General features: G+C 30.5%; 1 protein-coding gene across 4 annotated transcripts in view; it reads left to right on the top strand.

The window, feature by feature from the left end:
• The window catches only part of LOC118187632 (adenylate cyclase type 3-like), a 476,146-nt gene that overhangs the window by 297,008 nt on the left and 154,297 nt on the right, over nt 1–24,841 (top strand). For all 4 annotated transcript variants that reach the window (XM_085823652.1, XM_085823651.1, XM_085823654.1 and 1 more), the window contains one exon: nt 10,873–10,991. In XM_085823652.1, coding sequence (XP_085679778.1) covers nt 10,873–10,991 — 119 coding nt within the window. The remainder of the gene's footprint in view (nt 1–10,872; nt 10,992–24,841) is intronic.

Raw genomic sequence — 24,841 nt, 5'->3', positions numbered from 1 at the left:
CTCTGTTACATCTTTTTAAATTTTAACATCTTACTTTTAATTCTAACATATACATCTTTTAAACAGTTTTTTCTTTTAATGATAGCCTTACCTTATTTGTTCAAATTAATTCTTTCATTCACCTTCTTTACTACTTTTCAGTACCTTCATAATTCACTATGCAAACACATATCATCAATTATTTACATAATTCAATGTAATATTAATCATTACATGTAATATATACATATGTATTTAAAGTTTAATTGTCTTACAACTGAATAATTAAATATTGAGAAAAAGAGGTTCCTTTCTTGCACTATTTAATTCACATGGAACAAATTTTCCAATCAACCACATTGAACCGCGTTTATTAAATTCGCCAAAGCTCTTTTATTTCTGCATTTTCACACTCACGACACATTTTAAATGAAACTATTGATTACCATTTCAAACACCGATATCATAACTCAGTGTAAAACTACATCATAACTCATTTTTTCCCTACTAACTACAATTTTATATGTTCAAGACGTACATCTAAGACATGATCATTTTCTATGTTCTAGCAAATTGATTCAATTGCGAACATACTATTAAGACTTGCGATTTTAGAAGACTTGCATGTATTAACGATGTCAACGTTTCTTCGTTTTTGTAAGATTCGCATCAAATCATGTCGCATTCGAATGCGGTGTAAGAGATCACTTTTTCTTTTAAACACTTGTAAACAATGGATGCAATTTATAAGAAGAGAAGTATCATGCTGTTTCAAAACATCATCATCAGCATATTTCTGTTTCTTTTGACACCGGCAACATTTAAAAAAAAAGTTTCGTGAGATATTCTTCAAATTCTGTTTTACTTGAAAAAATGTCCGAACTTTCAATACGATGTAAAGTTTCATATTGTTTTAAATTCTTATGCTCACTAAATATTTTTTATCACGATTTACTCTTAAAAGTAACTTTATAAGTTTTCATATCCTTTTTACATGAAAAGAACTTGTGATTATTCACTACAAAATTCTAAGACGAGAAGCTTCGCGACTTTTCAAACTACAAACTTAAATTTCTTAGGACATACACTACATTTGATGTTTCTTTCATGAGATTTCAAATATCTCTTCAGATTACTCGTATTCAAGAAACCTTACAAATATATCACATAAGTTCAGCGAATAATCGCTTCATAAACTCTTAAATTTTCAACACGAGTGAATCACTTGAAGCATATACTGCACTGTAAACATACAATACTCAAAAAAATTGTTATAAAAAATAAAAATACATTCATTTCACCAAGAAGCTTTTCTATTTAAATACATTTATTTATTTCCAAAGAACAAGTTTCTGTATTATACATAAAATATACTTAGAATTTTCTTTCATTAGTTAATATCAAATTAACAACAATATCCATTTACTGATATTTGATATACATGTTTGCTTTAAAATTAAAACTAAAATTTCAATATATTTCTATTAAAAAAACATAATGAAAAAAAAATACTCATAACATCAACCAAAGACAGAAATTTAAATAGAATAGCTGTACTTATATTAGTGCATTTTTATAATCTTCATTGCATTTCGATTCAAAAAACCTATTACAAAATAAATGAAACATTTTTTTCTGCCTTAAAGAATCTCTCATATTTTTAAAATTAATACATAAAAATATATCTTCACCAATATATTTAATTCTGTCCTCAACACTTATTATAATGCAATCATGTCTTGTTTGTGAAGGATGATTTACAATGCAACCTTCGCATTTATATAGCTTTTTTATCACTGAATTTAATTCAGTTTTGATAGAGTTTATGAGTTCTTTAAAAAGTTCATCATCATCACTTACCATATCCGAACAATTGTTTTTACATTTGATTTGCAACGGTAAAATAATTTCAAAAATACTTTTATATAAAGTATTAGATACATCAGGAATAATTTCTTTCAATTTTTTTAAAATATCACAGTTTACTTTTAGGTATGTAGGTTTTAGTTTAAAAGAATTTTCATCTTGTTTAAAAACTTGTTGAAAAATACACTCACCTTCTTTGTTGAAAACTACCAACTCATTATTGCAAATGATGCTGGCACTCATATAGACAAGACAAGATTAAATTCACATATTTTTGAGGAAAATTCTTGCCATGTTGCAGGAGTTATAACAACACCGCGTGTAGTAGGGTATAATATTTTATTTTGTTCCACACATTCACGTAGATGAATGTTCATTCTGTTTTCAAACTGATTTATGGACACAAAATATCCCCAACCAAGAGTTCACTGTGCAATCAACTTCGAACTTTCTTTTTTCTGTTCTCGATTATTCGGCATGAAGATATTTTCAGGAACAGACTTCATATAGTGGGCAAACCAGTCATCCTCTGGAAGTTCATCCTCATTATCTTCCAAGCGTCGTTTTTTAATTTTCGAAATTTTTATGTTTCGGAATGTGATACTAATTCTAGGATCTTTAACGTCAGGTTGAGAGGGTATTCCGTGCATCCAAAATTGATTCGTTGGGTGTTTCATTACAAGGAAAGTTCCATGAGTTAAGTCCACGCTTCGAGATGTGAAATTTCGCCTGGTAAATACCATTTGACGTTTTGCACCTAAACTGATGATAGGTATATCACTTTCAGGTTCGAGACAAGTTTCATTGTCTTTATGCGTTGAAATTTTCGCCACTCCGTCAGGATAATAGTTCAATAAAGCAAATTTATATTTTTTGCCAGTTATCGTTTCAACATAATCTTTTACATTTAGAAGAGTTTGAGTCCATGGTTCTGCACAAATGCTCGTTCCAGAGAATTCGTAACTAAGTCCTTCATCACCAAAACCGAGTACTTTTCTTCGTGGAACATACTGAGTCCCATTAATTTCAAAACTAATATTTTTAAAATCATAATTTGATAGTTCATCTAGCAAAATATCAGCTTCATTTCGTGAATAAAATTCTTCGTATAATTCCACATTTAACTCTGTATCACATATATTCCTCATATTCGCTTTTGAATCTAACGACAATTCTGAATGATATAGAAATACGTAGCATTCTTAAATAGCAAAAATTATCTAAAACATACATTAACGAAATGATTTCATCAACACTTATCGTAATACATTCTTGTCATGTCTTGTTTGTGAAGCCAGTCTTTCCGGCGTCATATGTGTAAAAATAATCATGATAGGATAGTGGGAAAGAGTTATAGTGTCCTAATGTTGTTATTCTGAACCTCGATATTACATATATGCATAAGGAGAATCTTAAAAGCATCATCCACTTATCATGATAGAGTAATGGAAAATTTCTAAAACTCTGATAATCATACGCGAAAGAATGTATTATCTTAAGGTTGTTGTTGCTATTCCAAATTTGACAGTACATACAGAAGTGAAGGAAGATCCTTGATAAGCGCTGTACACTTCACGTTATCGTGATAACGTGCAGCACTCACTTTTTTTAATAGAAATATATTGAAATTTTAGTTTTAATTTTAAAGCAAACATGTATATCAAACATGAGTAAATGGATATTGTTGTTAATTTGATATTAACTAATGAAAGAAAATTCTAAGTATATTTTATGTATAATACAGAAACTTGTTCTTTGGAAATAAATAAATGTATTTAAATAGAAAAGCTTCTTGGTGAAATGAATGTATTTTTATTTTTTATAACAATTTTTTTGAGTATTGTATGTTTACAGTGCAGTATATGCTTCAAGTGATTCACTCGTGTTGAAAATTTAAGAGTTTATGAAGCGATTATTCGCTGAACTTATGTGATATATTTGTAAGGTTTCTTGAATACGAGTAATCTGAAGAGATATTTGAAATCTCATGAAAGAAACATCAAATGTAGTGTATGTCCTAAGAAATTTAAGTTTGTAGTTTGAAAAGTCGCGAAGCTTCTCGTCTTAGAATTTTGTAGTGAATAATCACAAGTTCTTTTCATGTAAAAAGGATATGAAAACTTATAAAGTTACTTTTAAGAGTAAATCGTGATAAAAAATATTTAGTGAGCATAAGAATTTAAAACAATATGAAACTTTACATCGTATTGAAAGTTCGGACATTTTTTCAAGTAAAACAGAATTTGAAGAATATCTCACGAAACTTTTTTTTTTAAATGTTGCCGGTGTCAAAAGAAACAGAAATATGCTGATGATGATGTTTTGAAACAGCATGATACTTCTCTTCTTATAAATTGCATCCATTGTTTACAAGTGTTTAAAAGAAAAAGTGATCTCTTACACCACATTCGAATGCGACATGATTTGATGCGAATCTTACAAAAACGAAGAAACGTTGACATCGTTAATACATGCAAGTCTTCTAAAATCGCAAGTCTTAATAGTATGTTCGCAATTGAATCGATTTGCTAGAACATAGAAAATGATCATGTCTTAGATGTACTTCTTGAACATATAAAATTGTAGTTAGTAGGGAAAAAATGAGTTATGATGTAGTTTTACACTGAGTTATGATATCGGTGTTTGAAATGGTAATCAATAGTTTCATTTAAAATGTGTCGTGAGTGTGAAAATGCAGAAATAAAAGAGCTTTGGCGAATTTAATAAACGCGGTTCAATGTGGTTGATGGGAAAATTTGTTCCATGTGAATTAAATAGTGCAAGAAAGGAACCTCTTTTCTCAATATTTAATTATTCAGTTGTAAGACAATTAAACTTTAAATACATATGTATATATTACATGTAATGATTAATATTACATTGAATTACGTAAATAATTGATGATATGTGTATTAACATAGTGAATGTTCGCTTTTATGAAGTTCTAAGCATTACTTTAGATACCATTCATAAAACTTTTATCTCATATATACAAACATAACAATATCTATTGAGTTTTCGTTTATTCTTTGGAATGTATGAAAGTTTAAATATTTTTTTTAATTTAATGTAGATTGGAGTAAAATATCTGTATCTTTCTTCATTTCAATCGGTAATATCTGTATGCTGGTAAAGGTACATATGTTCGTAAGAATTATACTGTGTCACATTTTTGACAATCTTCTTTCATTCATATTAGCTAATAAGAGAATTATTGAAGTTAGTAAAGTAATGAAAATCAACGTTATTGAAAGAAAACTCTAAAAGCATTTACATTTCCAGAAATATATCAAAGTTCCTTTTCTTAAAAACAGCAGGTGTATCGTAGTTTTTATTTCTATTTCATTAAAAGCTGAACTTGTAAAATAAAAATTTTCTATTAGTGTAAGGTAAACAAAAAGAAAATCAAGAGACAATCCGTATCATGAATGAAATTCAAGTCTTACATCGGATTAAAAAGAAATATTCTGAATCTAAATGTTTATGCCTATTTAGCACAAAATGCGTTTATTTGTGTTATAAATTTAACTAAAACTATTCTTATAACAGTATGTTGCCTTTAAACTGGGTAAACGTGTTAAGTATATTTTCTGATGGTATTGATATACTTGTCAAAGAAGTTCTAGAAACCTCAAATGTCGAAAGAGCATATGATAAGAATCTCCTTTTCTATCGCTACGTCAGTTACAGGTTAAGGGGTGGCTTGAATGGATAAAGGTAATGTTTGTGCAAAAATATAGTAGTTCTATTTTGAAATGAGAAATAATTCGCTTTTTGTCAATTAAGGAAACTTGTGGTATTATTAAACAGAATGTCAGTGAAAGACATTGCGTTTGCATAGTGAATTATGAAGGTACTGAAAGGTAGAAAAGAAGGTGAATGAAAGAATTAATTTGAACAAATAAGGTAAGGCTATCATTAAAAGAAAAAACTGTTTAAAAGATGTATGTTAGAATTAAAAGTAAGATGTTAAAATTTAAAAAGATGTAACAGAGTAAAACGAAAGAATACTGGTAATTCCCATCTGGAAAACAGTAATTTGAGTACGATATTGAAAAAGTTGGTTTTAAGAATTTCTTTATGCATGTGATGCAAAACAATTGCTAGTTTAGCATGAGTGCTGACATAGATGCAATTAGTGCAGGAAAAATAGTAAAATTAGTATAGTTAGTGTCTCTAAAACATGAAAAAATAATAGTGTGAGCAGTGTAAATTCATTTGAAGTACTGAAATATGACATAGACTAAATATCAGAAAATGTAAGAAATATTTTGGTATGTGTGGATGAAACACTGAACGTGGTTGTAAAATTAGAAATGAAAATTATCAACACACTTAAAGGTAATCGGGATTTAAAACTAAATATGATGTTAGAAACTTTGAAGACCATAAAACTATATGAGAAAGAAATACATTTAGATATAAATGGTATTAAACTGTAAAGTTGTGAATGGAAATTTCTGAGTAAAACCTGTAGATGATCTATTATGATCGAGGAATAAAACAAGTATTATAAAAATTGTAAGGAAATATTTGAATATGGAATAAATGAAAGCAATCCATATCGTTAAAATGAATAAAAAGGGATAAAATGTTGGAATTACGAGTGATGAGACAGAAATAAAAACATTATAATAAATAAGTTAAGCTAGAATTAAGAAATATAAACACAGAAGGGAAGTCATGAACGTAAGAAAAGCAATTAACAGTTATAGACTTAAGTTTTTTTAAAAAATATTCGGTAATGTAAGGAAGATATTGTTAAACACGTGAAAGAAATTAGAAATTCTGTAGAAAATTTAGTAAAAGAACTAAGATCACGAAAAATAAACGTTTCTTTTTAAATACAATTTCATACCACTAAGTTAAAGTGTGTATAGAATACTAGAGTGGTTTAAAAAAAGTAAATGAAGTTAAAATTCAGAATATATTGAACATTATAACGTTAAAAAAAGTGTTAAATTGCATCTAAAATTAAGTAATGTAACAAATAAACAGCATGTGCGGGAACGTTTGTGAAATATAACATATAAGTTAAAAATCAGGGTATGCTGAAATTTATGAAAGGTATGAAAAAAAAATAGTATGTGGAAATTAAATAAATATTACAAATTAGAAACGTGTTAAGTATTAAAAAAATATGACAGTAAATGAATATGTTATTATGAACAGAAAACCTAAGAAATAAGTTAAAGTTTCATTTAAAACTAGAAAGGATAAAAGTATCAGAATAAAACTGAGTAATAAAAACAAATTCCATTTTCTTAAATAGGCTTTTTTACCTGAATCTGAATGTATCACATCAGCTTAGTGGTTAAAATCTTCAAACTACTGAGCTGGTGAGATATTTTGTTTGAGAGTTCAATTCTATATTTTGAATAATAGAACATTTAAAAAAAAAAAAAAAAAAAGAAACTTCTAAAATAGATTATTTTCTTTTTTCGTCCCTAGAGGATGCCATAAGCAATTCCTAAATAAATTATTTTCTTTTTTCGTCCCTAGAGGACGCCATGACTCCGTTGCCAAATTAAAAAAAACTAACTTTAAATGAAAAGCAGGAGGTCTACAACTCAACCAGCAGTCTACCAACAACTCAACTCCACTCGAAAACACGCCTCCTAGTGTGATGACGTTGCCTTTGGCCCCGCCCTCTGTGATGTCATTGACCACGCCCCCTGACCCACTGACCCACCTGATGCAGAACCCCCATTTTTATACTACTTATAAATAACATGGAAAAAGGAATTTGTTAATGTATTATGTGATATCACACATGACGATAAAGATTGTAAACAAATTTCTTTTTAAGTCCCAGTTACAAATATTTTTACATAAATTCTGAAGTTTGTTTTAAATACGAAATACATTTTTAATGGGCTAATATATCTGTATTCATATGTAGCGTACCAATTTAAATGAAAAGAGAAAAGCTGAATTTGAAAAATTATTTTGCGAATAACAGAAATGCATATGCATTTATTACATTGCCATCTTCAGCAACTTATAAGTGAATTTATTAATTATATACAGCTGTAATATTATCACAGGTAATTTAAGGAGAATTTAATTCAAGAATAAGCATCCTGAAGTACTAAGAAGTAATAAATTTCTTATGAAGTAAGCATTATTTAAATTCTATATCCGACGTCTAAGTATATGATAATATAATATATGACATATGTAATAATGTAACGTTCAACTTAGCAGAGCCATGACATAGTGTCGCATAGGTACAGACTACCGTTCGAAGTGCTGTGGGCGAGACGCGTTTAACGTACAGATCCGAATAGCTTCAAGTTGTGAGATGGAATGAGAGCAGGCAGACGGCCTACGGGACCTACCAAGACATTTTCCTATAGCTAAGCCCAAAGTTGGCAGACGTGCCTTTGAATGTATTTCTTAGGACTGAGTATTAGCCATCGCTATATGATCCCGATTAACTGTTGAACTTCATTTCACCATGAGATTACCAGCTGTACCACTTTCACGTTAATTCATCTTTTCATTCATTCTATTTAATATTAGTAAAAATAAAGCAGTAATTATGCTTTAAATGGGCTCTACCGTGTGTTTTGACCGTGTGTGTAATGTGTTTACCGTGTGTGTAAATACCACATATATATATATATGTGCACATATGCACATATGTATACACTATGTGTATATATATATATATATATATATATATGAACGAAGGTTTAATTGCCACAAAGGGTTTAATTGCAGTGAAATAAATATAGTTTAAATCTGCTATATGTGTATATACATAATAAAAACAAACTTGGCAGCAGAGGCAGATTTGATAAGAAGCAGACAACTCAATTTAAAAAGCTCTAAAATTGTTATTGCTTGAAGGCTTATGCAAGTTATTTTCGTGAGAGAAAAGTGATATGATATGGATTAATATGGAAAGGATGCAGTTCAGAGAAAATTATTATAAGTACTTAATATTTTTATAATAGAAAGGGGAAGTGTTCAAATTAAAATTAGTAATATAACGGAAATTAGAAGGTTCTACTACTTATTTTTATTTCTTTTACCTTTTTAATTACATATTTTAACTTCAATATATATATATATATATATATATAATATGTGTTATCGTAAAATTTGTTAATAAATCGCTTGACTCTTAATTTAATTCATAAAATTAATACACATTTTGAAAGGGGAATTTTTCGGAATCTCAAAGAATACCGCAGTTATTTTTTTTATTTAACACTAACTATTTAGTTCTGCAGATAGCATATTATTCGTTCTAGAATTTCTATTTACAGATTTCTAATACACTCTGACGTTTTTGATGATTGTGATCTGTCAGAATACTCACATGCAGATGAAAAAAAAAAGGCTTCTTTAGGAATGTTATGCTGTCTAAAACACTGAAGTGTAGAGAATAATAAAATGTTTTCTTAGTTTGCAATGTGGAGCATGTATAAAACGCATACTAATTATGAAGTCAAGTAACTACGCACTGAATTAAATATGATGTCATTTTATATTGTAATATTTATTCCGTAAGACCGTATTTTAGACTTTTAAATAAGCGACAAAACAATTATATTTTCTTGTGCAGTATGCTCGATTTATGGTTTTATTTTATTCTTTGTTTTTTAATTGTTCTAACACACTCAAAAACAGAGTAGCCCATGGTGAAATAGAGGAAATCTCAAGACACTGCGTTAGCAGAAACAACCGTGAATAATATTATGTTTCAAATGTTCAGAATTTAAACAGATAATCGGAATACCGCTTGGTGCCTGCAGTTATCAAGCTATAGAAACTGTTATTAGTATGTAATATTCAACCTTGTTACTTTGAAATTTTCTCCGCCATGATGGTATATAATTCCGTTTGGTTCGTGTCCGTGATCAGAAGCCATCATAGCGGTGCACTCACTCATTTACCTATTATTATTAGTTTTAATGGATCAGCATTTTCTCCTTCTTTATCTGAGATAAACAGTGAGTAGTTTAATGTCGTACTGTTAAAGACAAGTTTTCCCCTGCCACTTCTAGAAAGTTACTATCAGGTGTTTGTTTCTGAACAAAATTTAGTTATCAATAATTTGCCAGTTACGTCGATATTACTATTTCCGTCCATAATTTATGTAGTCTTGATATCCTGTAATAACATCAGATGTTAATACCCTATAACAATATCAAATATATTATATCTGTGATTTGGAGCTTTTAAGACAGAATTTTGCACATCTTTAGGCTACCAAATTTCCGTCTTTTTTTTTTTTTTTTTTTTTTTGTATATTGCACATGTAGATTATTTTCAATGCACTTCCGACTTATTAAGTATACAGTTGAATAGATCAGTACATGCAGTTCAACAGATCAGTATATGCAGTTGAATAGATCACGTTCAGATTATATTCTGTTTTGGCATACCATTAAAAATATTATACGTTTTCGCCTTGAAATTATGCAGAATTAGGAAATGCATTCCTTTAATTCAAGCATGCTCAGACATGAATTTTTGCACTATGTGACACTATTTCTAACATACTAGATTAATTCATGCTTTTCAAAATTGCTCGAGTTGAAGAGTTAATCCGTGTATTCTGCCATAACTTTCGTATTTAGTCTTTGAGTGGCAAAGACATATGTCATGGTAAAGACCTTGAGAATGATTCAAATACTAAAGGTCTGCGAAATTAATGGCCGTATTAGCCATACCGCAATAAAACGCAGAACTTAAATGATAGGAATATTTAAATCACCACAAACTGGTGTTCTGTTAGTTCTACAAGTATTCTAAAAGGATAATACTAGATGCATCTAGATAATATACTCAACTTGTTCCATCCGATCCATATTCATCTGACAAATACATTTCCAACGAATTCGCCATATCGTAATGTAACACCGCTGTCTGAAATTGGCATGCCTAGACGTTCAAGTACTCTATATGCTCCGTCGTCATGAAAAATAATTTTGTCATTTCAGGCTTGAATGTAACCTGTCTTTAATTTGTTCATTATGCATACCATGTTTTACAACGCATTTTGTTTTTCAGGAATTACTCTTGCTCTCTGTTCTACCGGCGCATGTAGCTGCTGATATTAGGAATGACTTGGGTGAAGTAGTTACTGGCCAATTCAAAAAAATCTATATGAAAAGGCATGAAAATGTGAGGTAAGTTGAAGATCTTATATTCATTTAAAAACAAAATGTTCAACAGAGCTTAGTTTTTTTATGAAAATATTTTTCATTAACTGATTTTTTTCATAAATTTATAAACTGTATATCTTGTATTAAAAAACACATTCAGATTGTTTAATTTGAACCTGTAGAACCTGTCAAGATTTACAGTAAATGTTTAGCGATACTTAAATGTAATAATGAAAAGTAATACTTATTTTGTTGGAACTGTTTAAGGTTAGTAAAGCTACAGCAACGTTTTAAAAGAGTTTATGATCTGAATTAGATATTCTTCATTAAAGCTTTATTTCTTACAGCAAAAAAGAGAATTTTGTATTCTCTAGTAATAAATAAATGAAATGTAAAAACATAGTGTAAATAATGCGAAAATTGAACCTTCGATCAGTTGTAATTTCACTGGAAATGTCTAACTCACTAAAGTATAATAACCTGTAGCAGATGGGGCACTATATCGCATTAAAACTTAATTATTTGATCAGACGAAAATATTAAGTTCTAAGAGAACTACTGAGTTAAAGTGAAACCGCATTCAATATAAAATTTCAGTCTTATTTGTATGTTGATTTATCCAAACCCGTCAAAGTTATCATCCTTACATCTGGTTATTTATTTCACTGTGGTCAATAGATACTATTATCATCTTTTCATTAAAAGCAGCATTTAAACCTTTAATGAATATTTCTAAACAAAGATGATGTAATTTTCCAAAACATGCGTAGGCGTTCATCTGAATCTAATTATGTTTGTTTCAGATATTAATAACCTGTTTCAGATATTAATAAACTGTTATCTATTGAGATTTATCGTCATTTTGAACGAAAGAGGCATTAGCCCAGAAGGGTTATTTGTCTCGATACGATATTTTGAATCGAATCACTATAAACGGCTGTATCACTTTTCAAATCGTTGCCACCAAATATTATTGCTCTGTATTACATTTAAAGAAATTAAATAATGTAGAATATGCATATTTTTCGCAATGTGAAAAAACAACTATATCTAGAGTCATCGGATTTTGAATAACGTAGCTCTTTACCTGATTATGTGCAGCTGAAATCCCGAATCGTGAATTTCGAATTTATGTTATTATCTATTTCATAGTTTTTTAACTTTAACGAATTTTTGATTAAGAAACTGAACGATTTCAGAGCAAACAGTGGCTACACACTGTACGGAATAATATATTTTTATCTCTAGCGTGCGAGACTGTCTATCGGAAATTCTAAGGATATGCTGTTTTTAAACATTTTTAGCCCAAAAGAGGCGTTAGCTCAAATGCTCTGGAAACGTGTTATATATGTGTAAATCAAAAACCAAAGTCTCTTTTGGTATAATATAAAATCTGAAAGCTTTCAGATTTTTTTATTATTATTTTTTAAACCGACCTTTATGTTTCTAAAATTTGCTCTTTTTTTTTTTTTTTTTTTTTTTTTTTCAAATATTGGCTTACAAATTTCCAAATAGTTTTGTTCTTCTAGTTGCGTGACGCAGTTTTCATTGAATATGTTTTCAAGTCAACTGAGTAATACTTTATTTTTCTAACAAAACTAAAGTTCAAACTTTGTATGACATGGCAACTTTTATAACGCAATTATATTAATCGGGTATTAAAATTCTTGTATATTTGTCCTGTAATGTATCGATGATTAATTAGACTCAGTAAAACACTTGTAGAAATTCATTCAAAAATTGTTCTTCGATAAACGTGGAATAATCATAATTGTGTTGTATGGAAAAAGTAAATTTTTATAACGTATTCGTCTACCTTATCTATTCTTTCTATACAGAACACTGAAAATTAAACAGTTTAGGAAACGGAAGCAGGTTAGACAAATTAAACAGCTTAAAAAATTGAGGATTCATCAGACTTCATAAGCAAATTATTAAATAGAAAATTCAATTTACGAAGTAGAAATAGAAGTTAAGAAGCACAAGTCGACATCTTCGATAGCTTAATGGATGGAATGCTCACTTGCCTCAACTTCAATTACTGTCGAAGCAAATTTTCGCTGTCCATTTAATATGCATATATAAGTAAATAAGTTCACGTCAATTATAAAATCCAAATGAAAAAAATGTTAATCATCATTTAAACGAATTAACTGATTACAATTTATTCCTTGCTAAATTCAAATAATTAGCACCTGGGCCAGTTGTTAGTTTCCAGGTATGGACGACTCCAAAAGTCACTATCTTAAGCAGGCTGCCTTAAGATAGTGACTTTCCCTAGCTTGCTGTCTCAAGTAAAAGCAAAATAGTTCTAAGCATACTTTGCTTTGAATTATCAATATTTTTCAGTTTATTTGAAGAGCCAATTGTCCTTATCATCGAGGCAACCAAAAATGCTACAGCCGAACCTGATTAGCTGGTCTTGAATAAACAACTGTTTATTTCATTCAACTGTTATTGTTTATTTTAAACATCGTAGCCATAGATAGCATATAAGCATTAATATTGTCACAGAAGAGGGGAGTGTACATTGAGATGTGTTCGACTGCTGTTTAAAATTTCAGAGCATAATCTTTAATCCCTTTATTGTAGCAGAGACAGCATTTAAAAAGAAACATTTTAGTTTATTTTAATTTTTATGGTGAAATAAGTAAAAATGAGTAAAACTCAAGAACCTAACTAACCAAAGGATTAAGAATTTTTCTATCTGTAGGACATTCATTATAATATTATAGTATTGTCACGCTACGTAGGATTAGAAAAAAAATGACAAGTAGAAAATTTCAATTTTTATTGCTGTCATGATTTTTTTAGATATGTTTCGTGTGAAAAGGTCATTAGGTAAAGGCGAAGTACCCTGTAGTTAGAAGTTAATATAATTAATCTTTTCTCAAAGAGTCTACCAAGTAATCATAGCGAGTTAGATTTTCTCTGAAGTAAAACAGAAAATGGTATATGGGGTTTGAAGAGGAACAGATGCAGTGTGAAAGACAAAATTATTAATTAAAAGTAAATTTATGGAGCTGAAATTAAAATTAAATGTTCATCCAGCATGTAATATACGCATTTCTAATAAAATCATTAATTGTACCTGAATTCTGATGTATGTTTCAGCACTCTGTTCAGAAATTAAACATGTGGCGTAATAAAGTCTAGCAGCCTTTCACGATTTTCAAGGCACGAACGCGCTGAATTATTTTGACACTCATTTAATTTTAAAGTACTGATACTGTCCAGTCTCCCATATTCATTTATGTACTTTGGTTTAAAAAAAGTGGTCACTGCTTATTTATTTATTTTTTTTTTTTTTGTAAAATCTTTTTAGATTCGACAAGGTTTTCAATTATACATGTAGAATTAAAAGAAATAACATTTATAGGATTAATTACTATTTTTCTTTATAATTGAAAAGGTAAGTAGTTACTGTTACGTTATATAGCTATTTTATTATACGTATAACACCACTGTCTTAATCAGCAAGTTTAAAGTAAAATGTATATCAGTTGGAGAACATTAGTCATTTTAGGTATGAAGATAGCCATGATTTGGATGCGACTGCGCCATAATCTCAAATTCGATCATTTTATATGTTATCCCTGTTTATACCTAAGGCGTATTTACTCTAATTTAGTCAATATGTCAATTTTTTCTGTTTCATAATAGCATATCTATTTTATTTCTCATACCGTATTTTTTTAATTTGTTTTATAAATAATAGATTTAAAAAGAATGAACAACTCTTACACAGAAAAAAAGAAATTAATTCCAAAGTGTCTTTAAATTTTAATTCCAAAGTGTCTTTAATGAACAGAGTATTTTTAAAATATTAATCGAAGTCGATTATTTTGACCAAAATTAAATGTTTCTAAAAACGTCAAAAGACCTTTCCCGCTCTTTCGTTTTGACTGAAGACTTGAGTTGTTTTTCAGAATTTTGAAATATTTTTCTAATCTATAATAAAGCTTTGCATCATCACAAAAGGCATGCAACAATTTTTTTCTCAAAAGCTATACCCGTTGATTCAAAATATAGAAGAAAACGCAACAGCAGAAATGACGTGAAATCTGCGTGTTACGAACCAAAACATAATTGCAAATACTAGATACAAGTGCCAAAAATAAGATCAAGGAGTATCATAGTAGCATTCTTAAATTACATGAATTATTCTTTCTGTAGCGTACTGAAATTATACAAATTATATTTTTGCAATAATTGCATGTAAATGTAGAGTAATACTTAAAACAATTGTAATTTTGTAGCTACTTTAAGATCATAGATATATAAAGTTTATTTTCCTTTTTATGCTTGTTTGGAAGCTGGAGCTAACGCGATAACGAATTATGTCTCCTCTTTTTGATATATGTGCTCATTTCGGAGCAATATTTATTCGTTGACAATACCCAACATGAGGCAGGCATACAAAACCTGAAAATATACTGCGATCGAAGCCAAGTTAATATCTCTTTTGATAACACGAAAGTCGATTCCCAGCCAGCAGAATAGGTATTTTATTGCTTTCGCGAGTCAACAAGACTTCCAAATTAAATCCTAAATATATCTTTGGAATAAAAGTGTTTGGCGAAAAAAGAGTTTCAATCAATACATTCTGGAAATAAGATCAGATTATCTCTTTTGGCAACAATAATTGTTCTCGGAATCTGGTTGTTGACGTTATCAGAGCTTAAGAAATTTTTACAAATCTTGCTGTACTTTTCAAATGTTGATGAAATCTGTGATGTTTCCAGAACTTAGTTTTATTATTCTTTTCATTTGTTCTTAAACATTGCACAATGATTTTAAGGTTTCGAAAAATTATGAAACTTGAATTAAAACTGTGTAACTTTTTTTAAGTTCATTTCAATATAGACAATGTCTACGATTTCGAATTTCTTTTAGTACTGCATTCGATATTTTAACTCTATAGCAAAATTTCTACAGAGTTGTTATACAGTGTTATATATTCTTTATTTCGCAAGCTTAAAATAATGAGGTGCAATGCTCCTAAGACTAGAATAAAAAATCTGAAGTGTACACCACATGACTTCCTTGTATGGAATATTAAATTATACGCAATTTTCCCAGATTTCATTTAACATATTGAATTAACAATTAACGAATTTTATATACAAAATCTACTTCGTCGATAGCGCTTAGACCACAATAAAATAAATGCACTTTTCTAAAGTTCACTATATTTGTTTACCATAGTGACACTTCGGCGCTACATTCACTTAACAGCATTAGCATTCATTTTAAAACTCAGAGTGCACAAAAATTATATCATCTGAAGAATTACCATAAGCATAATTTAATTCGCAATAATAAAAGAAGACGTTATATTGTTGTTGGGAAGCTTAGTTTCTCTAGATTGGCAACAAATCCACTATTCTGGTAAGTTTTAAATGTAAACAAACATAGAGGGCATACTAATCAGAAATTAGGCTTAGCCGCACTTAAAAAACTTTTAAATTGTTAATAATTCCACAAGTGTTGCATGTATATCAACTAAAGGCATAAAAACCTTAACCGGAAGTTAAGAACAATATAATTCAATCATTTTTAAAGCAAAAATACACAATTTACAAATGTATAAGAACAAAGTAACTGAGATCACTGAGCCGAGTAACAGAGTAGATATAAATATACATGTATTTATATACTTTTGGTGCTGTCAATTGCAACTAAAATACGAGGTGCACATCTACATGTTATAGCAGTCGTATATACAAAATTTCAACGTGCTGATGTTACTCGTTTTTGAGTTATGCGAGATACGTACATACGTAAGTAAGCACAGACGCCACGAAAAATTCTCTTAAGAATTCATTTTAAATCAGTTTTATAATTTTTTGGGGGGAAGAGAGTCCTTTGTTCTGCCCTTACAGATGTCAAGCAAAAACATCGTTAAATTGCATTCAATAGCGGTGAAAATGTATATTTTCTTTGAAATATGATGGCTGATACTTTTCGCGATTACAATACTTCTTTTTTACTTCATATATGGAAGTAAAAACTCACATGACTTCCTTGTACGGGATATTAAATTATACGCATTTTTTCTTGAATTTCATTTAAACTTATTGGATTGAATTAAATCTACTTCGCCGATAGCGCATAAACTACAATAGAATAAATGCATTCTTTAAAATTCACTCTATTTGTTTACCATAGCGACACTCTGGCGCTAGGTTTACTTAAGAGTATTATATTTCATTCATATTATATCTATGTCTATGTCTATGTCTTATCACTTAGTAAGAGGCAATCGACCATTAACGGCCTTTACCAATATATTATACTTGACTTTTAAATGCTTGAGGAATCGAGTAAGTTGTATCCAATAATATGGAAGTACTTGTGCACATGCTGTGCTAGAACTCAGAGATTACTAGCGACGGAGGCTCCTGTGCCGCCGTCCGTAGAATAAGTAAGCTTTGAACAAATGAGGCGTCGTGTGGCGCCATCTATTAGTATGGATGAAAATCATTTTAGGTGACTGGAGCTCTAGTTGCGCCATCTCTTGCAGGATGTATTGTAAGGCATTTTTAAAATTTCATAAAAATTATTCTTCTGATCATGTTATAACTCAGAATGCACAACATTTATATCATTTAAAGAATTATCTAATCGTTGCCACATGTTCTATTCAAATACTATAATTAAGCTAGAACGATGTATAAAAGAAATTAAGCAAACAAAACAAAAAAGAAACAGTTTTTTACAGACGATTCAGTATTTCTCATTCAATTAGTTCAGTTCTCACTTCGCGAGAAGGCAAAAATACATAAAAACTCAAAATATCTGTATTAAAATTACGAAGTAAATCTTAAACATTTATTTCCTCGAAAAAATTCCAGAAAGGATTAAGCATGATTTAATTCGCAATAATAAATGAAGGCGTTATCTTTGTTGTTGCGAAGCTACGTTTCTCTAGATTGGCAACAAATCCACTAGTCTGCTGTTTCAAATGTAAACAAGCAATGGCCGCCATCAAAAAAATTATTAGGCTTAGCGGCACTTAAACAACTTTAAAATTGTTGCTAATTCTAAAAATATTGCATACAGATTTACTAAAGGCATAAAAACCTTAACCGGAAGATAAAAACAACATAATTGAATCATTTTTAAAGCAAAAAATGTACAATTGACAACCATATAAGAAAGAGTAAAGAAACTGAGATCACTGAGCCAGGTAACAGAGTGGATATATATATATAAATATATTTATATACGTTTGGTGCGGCCGATTGCAACCAAAATACGAGGTGCACATCTACATGTTATAGCAGCCCTGTATACAAAATTTCAACGTTCTGAGGCTACTCGTTTTCGAGTTATGCGAGATACGTACGTTCATACAGACGGCACGAAAAATTCTCTTCAGAATTCATTTTAAAGTATCTTTATAATTTTTTGGAAGAAAAGAGTCTTTTATTCTGTCCTTACGTACATATATCACGAAAAGCCATCGTTAAATTACATTCGATAGCAGTCAAAATGGATATTTTCGTTGAAATAGGGTGCCTGAAACTTTCTTTTTACTCAGTACAAGGAAGTAAAAACCTGCTAAATGTCTGTGATCAGAACGTCGTAGTTACACCATATAGCTAATGATGGCATATTCACAGCGCATGTCCATTAATATAAAAATATTAAGCTAGTTTACGATGATGAGCATATGAATCCAACTTAAAATTTTTATTTTCATTTGTGAAAAATCTGATAAAAACATAAAACTCTTGACTTTGTTTATACTTATAGGATTCTAGTTGCCATGGATACTCAATTCAACTAGAATCCTGTAATCCGTAATATTGTTATTTCCGACTATAAAACAAAGAAAAATATGAAAAAAATATTTGTATAATCGTGAATTGTTTTTTGTTTCCTAATTACAAATGGCAGATATATATCAAGAAATAATCCACCTATTTATTGAGTTGCTGGAAAATGATAAAACTCGTCAATGTTTCTTCAGGATGGTACAATAAGCGAAACGGCCAAAGGTGGAACTCATAGTTTTTCTTCTTTGGGTAACTGGGCAATATCTAACGAATTTTGTTCACATATTTATCAGATGTATTGCCACCAGAATGTTCTCCAGGGAATATTTTAGGGAATGTGAGGGCTATAATTCTGTAACTCTTTTAAGTTCTCAAAATAAATCACAGCTATCGTACTGAGAAGAGGGTTTGGTTTTCAATATTTGAATATGTGTTAGCATGGTTATTTGTACACGGAACAGCATGAATTATGCATCTAGCATCTTCTGTAAATGTACGGGCCCATCAAAGTAGTTGAGTGCATAACAGCGTTGAATACTATAGTTCGAGCCAGGCAAACTAGTCGGCTGCATGATTTTTTTTTTTTTTTTTTTTGTAAATTTTATCGTTTATAGCGTGAATACAAGCCAGATTACTTTATAAAACCACAAAATATCCCATCCATTCCATTATCCTTTGGCAATAATCCTTTTTGCAAATAATCAAATAATCCAGTTCTCTAACTGCAAGTATGCGACTTCTACGTTTGTGCTTAAAAACGATTTCTAGAATATCAGATTAACCAATTTATCGATCACCGTATATCTGCCTTTCCACTACTGACGTTAGTTCAGTATTTTCAAAGAAATATTTTATCTATTTAGTTGAGAAAATATCAATATTTGTTTGCTTAATATGATCCAAAATGAGATATAGTAATGGAATTTCTGATACACCAAATCTTTCATTAAATCTTCCTCAAAAGTTGGAGCAACTCATCATTCCATAAAATACGCGAATGAAATAGAATTTTCTATGAAATAGTTCGCTATAAACATTGCACTAAATAACTGATTATCGGCTGACGGTAAATTCAAAGACTTCTTTAATTTCAGTATACGCTGAATGGATTTGTAATCAATGAGAGTCAAGTTCAAAGGAACTATGAACTAATTTAAAAGTTATTACTAATTCCTTTACTGCATTCAAAGTATCTGTATATCTAATAGGACTTCTAAAATGCGATCATTAGGAGAAATAGACTTACCGCTTAAGAATTCTCAAACAAACACTGCTGAAATTTGTGAAGCTAACAAACTGCGTAGGAGTTGTATATTTGGTAATTTTGGTAAAGAAGTGGCGTCTTTTGAATGAGGCATGTTTATATCCAAATTTTCATTAAAAGATTGTTCAAGGAGAAACTTTTCTTTAAAACTAATTCAGTACGTAAGAAAAGTTAAATGGCAGATTTGCTTGCACTCACACCGTTGATGTGAGTAGTGAATGAAGTTATTGTAGTATGTAAAAATCCCTCGTTTCATGATGCCTTCTAATATTTTCGGATGAGCAAGTTTAAAGTAGTGGAAAGTTTTACTAAGATGAATGAACGGCTGTGGCTTTTCACCGATCATGTTAACTGCCATAGAGCGGAATGGTTATCAAGCTTAAATCGTCATTGATACTTTGAATGCTTTACTGCATTCCTAATATACTGTAACACGTCTTGGTAACTAAAATTACTTACAGTGTTCTTTAAAGCTACTATATATATATATATTCGTATGGATTTCCTTTCCAGTTAACCTGCGTACGCGCTGCTTTTATAAATAAATCAAACCACGCCGATATTATCTTGAGCAGATTACTGATGCAAATTACTTGAGCAGATTTTTGCTAACATAAGTCGTTATGACTGGCTGAAATCTAGAGAAAAGATAATTGTTTTATTATTTTGAAAGGCTAGAATAGAATATGAGCATACATTTGTTGGAAGTATAATTATTTTAATTGTTTATGTATAGCTGTTCGTTAAACGTCCCGTCTTCAGTATTTGGCTTATAATAAAAATTACTTGCATATAAACGTCCGCAAAAGGCCTAACATGATTACGGAGGATATGGTCTTTTGTGGAGGTTTTCATCTTAGAGAGGATGAATGTCAGTGACATTCTTTACTGTAATTTAATTATGTTCTGAGATATATTTGTTAGTTCTAAATTTGATCACTTTGTGGTGTAGTATGATGTATGAAAAAAAAACCTACTTCATTACAAATGGCTAACTTTATTTCTGAAGTATTAGCCTACACTTTCTATTATTATTCTTGTTTTGGAGTAATAATATTCTTTCAAGGTAACCGTTATACACGTTTTAAATAATACTGCCTTTGATAGTACTATTATAATAGAACGTTAAGTTTCTTGCACGTTGCACAACATATTAATGTAACCTAAATGGTTTAGACATTCACGGTAACGAGAGCAAAATTTCTTGAAAATATATTGCTGTTAGAATGAAATAAAATACCACAGGAAGCAATACAAATCCTCGGAAAATCGATGTCACAGCGAATGCTATTATTAGTCTAAAGGATACGCAACAAAGTATTATATTAAATACTTGAATTCTTTCCTGCAAAGAATGTTAATATTATGCATGGTGTTTTCTCAGTTTTATGACTCCGCATTTTCAGTCCTTCGGATTCAGTATCGCTTTGGCTGAAAAATGTTTCATCTTAATATTCACAATTTTGTGTTGTGAATCACACACACTACCTCAATAAACTATCTTTAATATATACATATATAAGTATATACATTATATATATATATATGTGTGTGTGTGTGTATTATATATATCAACTATCTTTAATATATATATATATATATATATTTACTTTAAAGCATTAACATAAAATATTTACTTTCCTCTTCTATGCTAATATATATATATATGTATATGTATGTATGTATATTATATTACATACGTTAACTATTTTTAATATATATATATATGTGTGTTTAATATAAATATAGGTATATCGATTTTCCGAGGATATAAATTTTATATAAATATACATATATATATGTGAAGAAATGTTAAACTGTGATTAAAAAAGAAAAGGAGTGTGTTCGCTCAATTTTGTGAGTTACTATGTTCCTAGCTACGGTACTGACCTTAAAGGAAAATGCATTATGGAAATGCAAAGGTTTGCAATTCCATGATGCTATCGTATTTTGTGAGCATTTTATTACAAAATTTAAGAAATAATATGAATAATGCATAAAACGATCCAAATTTTTTATCACTAAACAAATAGTTGCATCAAAAATTCTTATCTACATGCAACATTTCGCTTATGGCTGCTTAAATCGCATGTTTGAGAGCCGCTGACATAAAGTTTGTTAAGGTGACTGATTAAGGCAAAGCACGCGAGTGTTGTCTATGTAAAGAGGGAGGCATACATTTAGGGAGACCTTTCTAAGGGAAATTGACTTGCATTCTCGTCCCCGAAAATACCGGTCCATTTACCAATAATTGAATTCAGAGCGATGTTCAGTAGACTCATCCACTTGGCCATAGTAGGCTCGCATTACCTTCATATATGGGGGGGGCATTCGCATATTAGTCAACCAAACCAAGAAAAAATGGCTATCGCTAATTCAAATTTAATATAAAATTCACCCTTATTATTTTCTATGATAAGATTTAAAGTAAAATTTTTCATTTGTTTTCTCAAAAAGCACTGTAAGTCATTCTATATTTACGAGGGCCATCCAGGAAGTAGATTACGTTTCCGTCTGTGTCCGCTAGGGGCGGGGCTAGCGCGGCCATCTTGGGGTCAGAGCGTTGCGCAGCTCAGTCTGCATCTAGCCGTGCTAGTGAGAGGTTCGTGCTGTGCTCCGTTCAGATACTGTGACGGTTTGAAATGTCTGCGTTAATTGAAAATCCCGCGAGCTGCGAGGTGCGCTCAGTAATAAGGTTTCTGACTGCAAAAAACTGTAAACCGATAGAAATCTATCGGCAGCTTCGTGAAGTGTATGGGGACAACATTATCACTGAAGGTGGAGTGCGTCAGTGGGTCATAAGATTTCAAAATGGCCGAACCAATGTTCACGACGAAGATCGAAGTGGGAGACCCAGCATAGTGACCGCCGAACTTCTCGAAAAAGTCGATGCTAAAGTCCGTGAAAATCGAAATTTCACAATAACGGAACTTTCTTTGAGTTTTCCACAAATTTCGCGAAGTTTGTTGCACGAAATCATCAGCGAAAAGCTTGGTTACCACAAGTTTTGTGCAAGATGGAAGGCAAGAAGAGGTAACGAAGTGGTTGAAGGTGCAGGCGGCCGAATTTTTCGACGAAGGAATTTCCAAGCTCGTACATCGCTACGATAAATGCCTTAATTTGTATGGTGACTATGTAGAAAAGTAGTATTTGAGTGTGGCTTTCATCTGTATATAATAAAATTTGTTTCCTATACTTTGTTTATTTTTTTATTCCAAAACGTAATCTACTTTCTGGATAGCCCTCGTATATTTGTTCAAATATCCGTACTCCTCTCAACAACTAAAAGCCAAATTATTATATTTTTTTAACAGAAAATAATACTTCAATCACTTGCAATGAAACAATGAGAAATGTTACTTTATCACTATGGTGAATAGCGAAGATAAGAGCCGAATTTGGATCGAACCCTAAATTATAGCTTGGAAGTTTAAATCATTGTATTTGTGTGAGGAGGGAATACGTAAAAGTTCTTTCATATACCGAGAGACAAGAAAAGGACCGTTTGAAATTAACAGCGGGGTTCTCGAACACTTTTTTTACTTAGGGTCCTCTTAGTGACGCAGAATTAAATCTTTTAGATCCTATGAGACTTGTGAGCGAATTACGGCTCTGTCTAAAATATTTAATGACAAAGTCCTAGGAAGGTTTAAAAACACTTTTTGTTAATGCTTGAATTTAAACAGAAATCACCACATTTGCTTATAAATAAAACTCCGCTACTGGCTGGTAGTAAAGAACAATGTTGAAATTTCAATTTAAATTATCGTAGTCGTTGACTACATAAGTTGACCTGCTTTAAGTAGCTGAATATTTTGATGGCGCATTTTAATGTCAGCTACTAGAATGCCTGAAGCCGGAATATTCACTGACAGAGCTGGGCGATAGAATGTAAACTGCAGAAGCCGCTAATAAGTTTTCTGTCTAAAAGATTAAAAATTCTCGACTTAAACTTTTTTCAGTCTGATTTGTATCCTGATGAGGAAAACGCTAAATTATAGTAAAAGTTTAAATAATAATAACTCGTTAGGTAACATAAAATGCTCTACAACCTTTCTTGTAAAAAAGTTATCAGGTTCAATGTTCCGCCTTACTTTCTTTGGGAACATGCAAGGACCTGACTCGGAACAGGGAGCTTACTAAAGCTATGTTCAGTAACTGTGGGAAGTAGACAAGATACACAAGAAGGGTATACAAAACCTTTTATTTTTCACTCTTTACAATAATTTCCGTACTTCGGAATACAGAGACCAACTACTTGTGGTCTGAACGTAAGAATATAAAAATATAACTAAACTCTAACTTAAATTTGGAACAATAAACGTGGAAGATTGGCCTTATATTAACAGGAAGCCGTATGTAGTACAGAGAATTGTTTACAATACGTTTAAAATTATCAAGAGGATTAAACCTCTGGCCTGGAAGGCAACTAGCAACCGAGTAAAACTTCTAAGGCAAGCGGCCTGCTTCGACTAACTCCTTCCTCTCTCTCGCTTGGCAAAAAGCCACAACTTAAGCACTTGGCGTTCGCCAGACAAATTTTGCATAAATAAGTTAACGCTTTTAATTCTGGCCGGAAGTAGAAAATAAGAAGTGATAGTAAAGATTTAAAATAAAATAAACGTTAGTAAAACTTAAGATCCTTACAGGGTATATGTAAAAATTTTATTTCACATATTTTTACTCTCACTAAACGATAATGACTAAACGTGCTCAATTTGATTGCCTACTTACCAATTTTTTTATGTTAAACTTTTGATCTATATATGACCTTTCAAGAAATATTTAGTCGTAAAATCCTCAAGAAAAACAATTTTCGCGATGAA

The sequence above is a fragment of the Stegodyphus dumicola genome, chromosome 9, assembly GCF_044657685.1.
Source record: "Stegodyphus dumicola isolate Sdum_Otavi_A_Nest chromosome 9, ASM4465768v1".
NCBI lineage: Eukaryota > Metazoa > Arthropoda > Arachnida > Araneae > Eresidae > Stegodyphus > Stegodyphus dumicola.
This window is presented reverse-complemented; position numbering and strand designations above follow the sequence as displayed.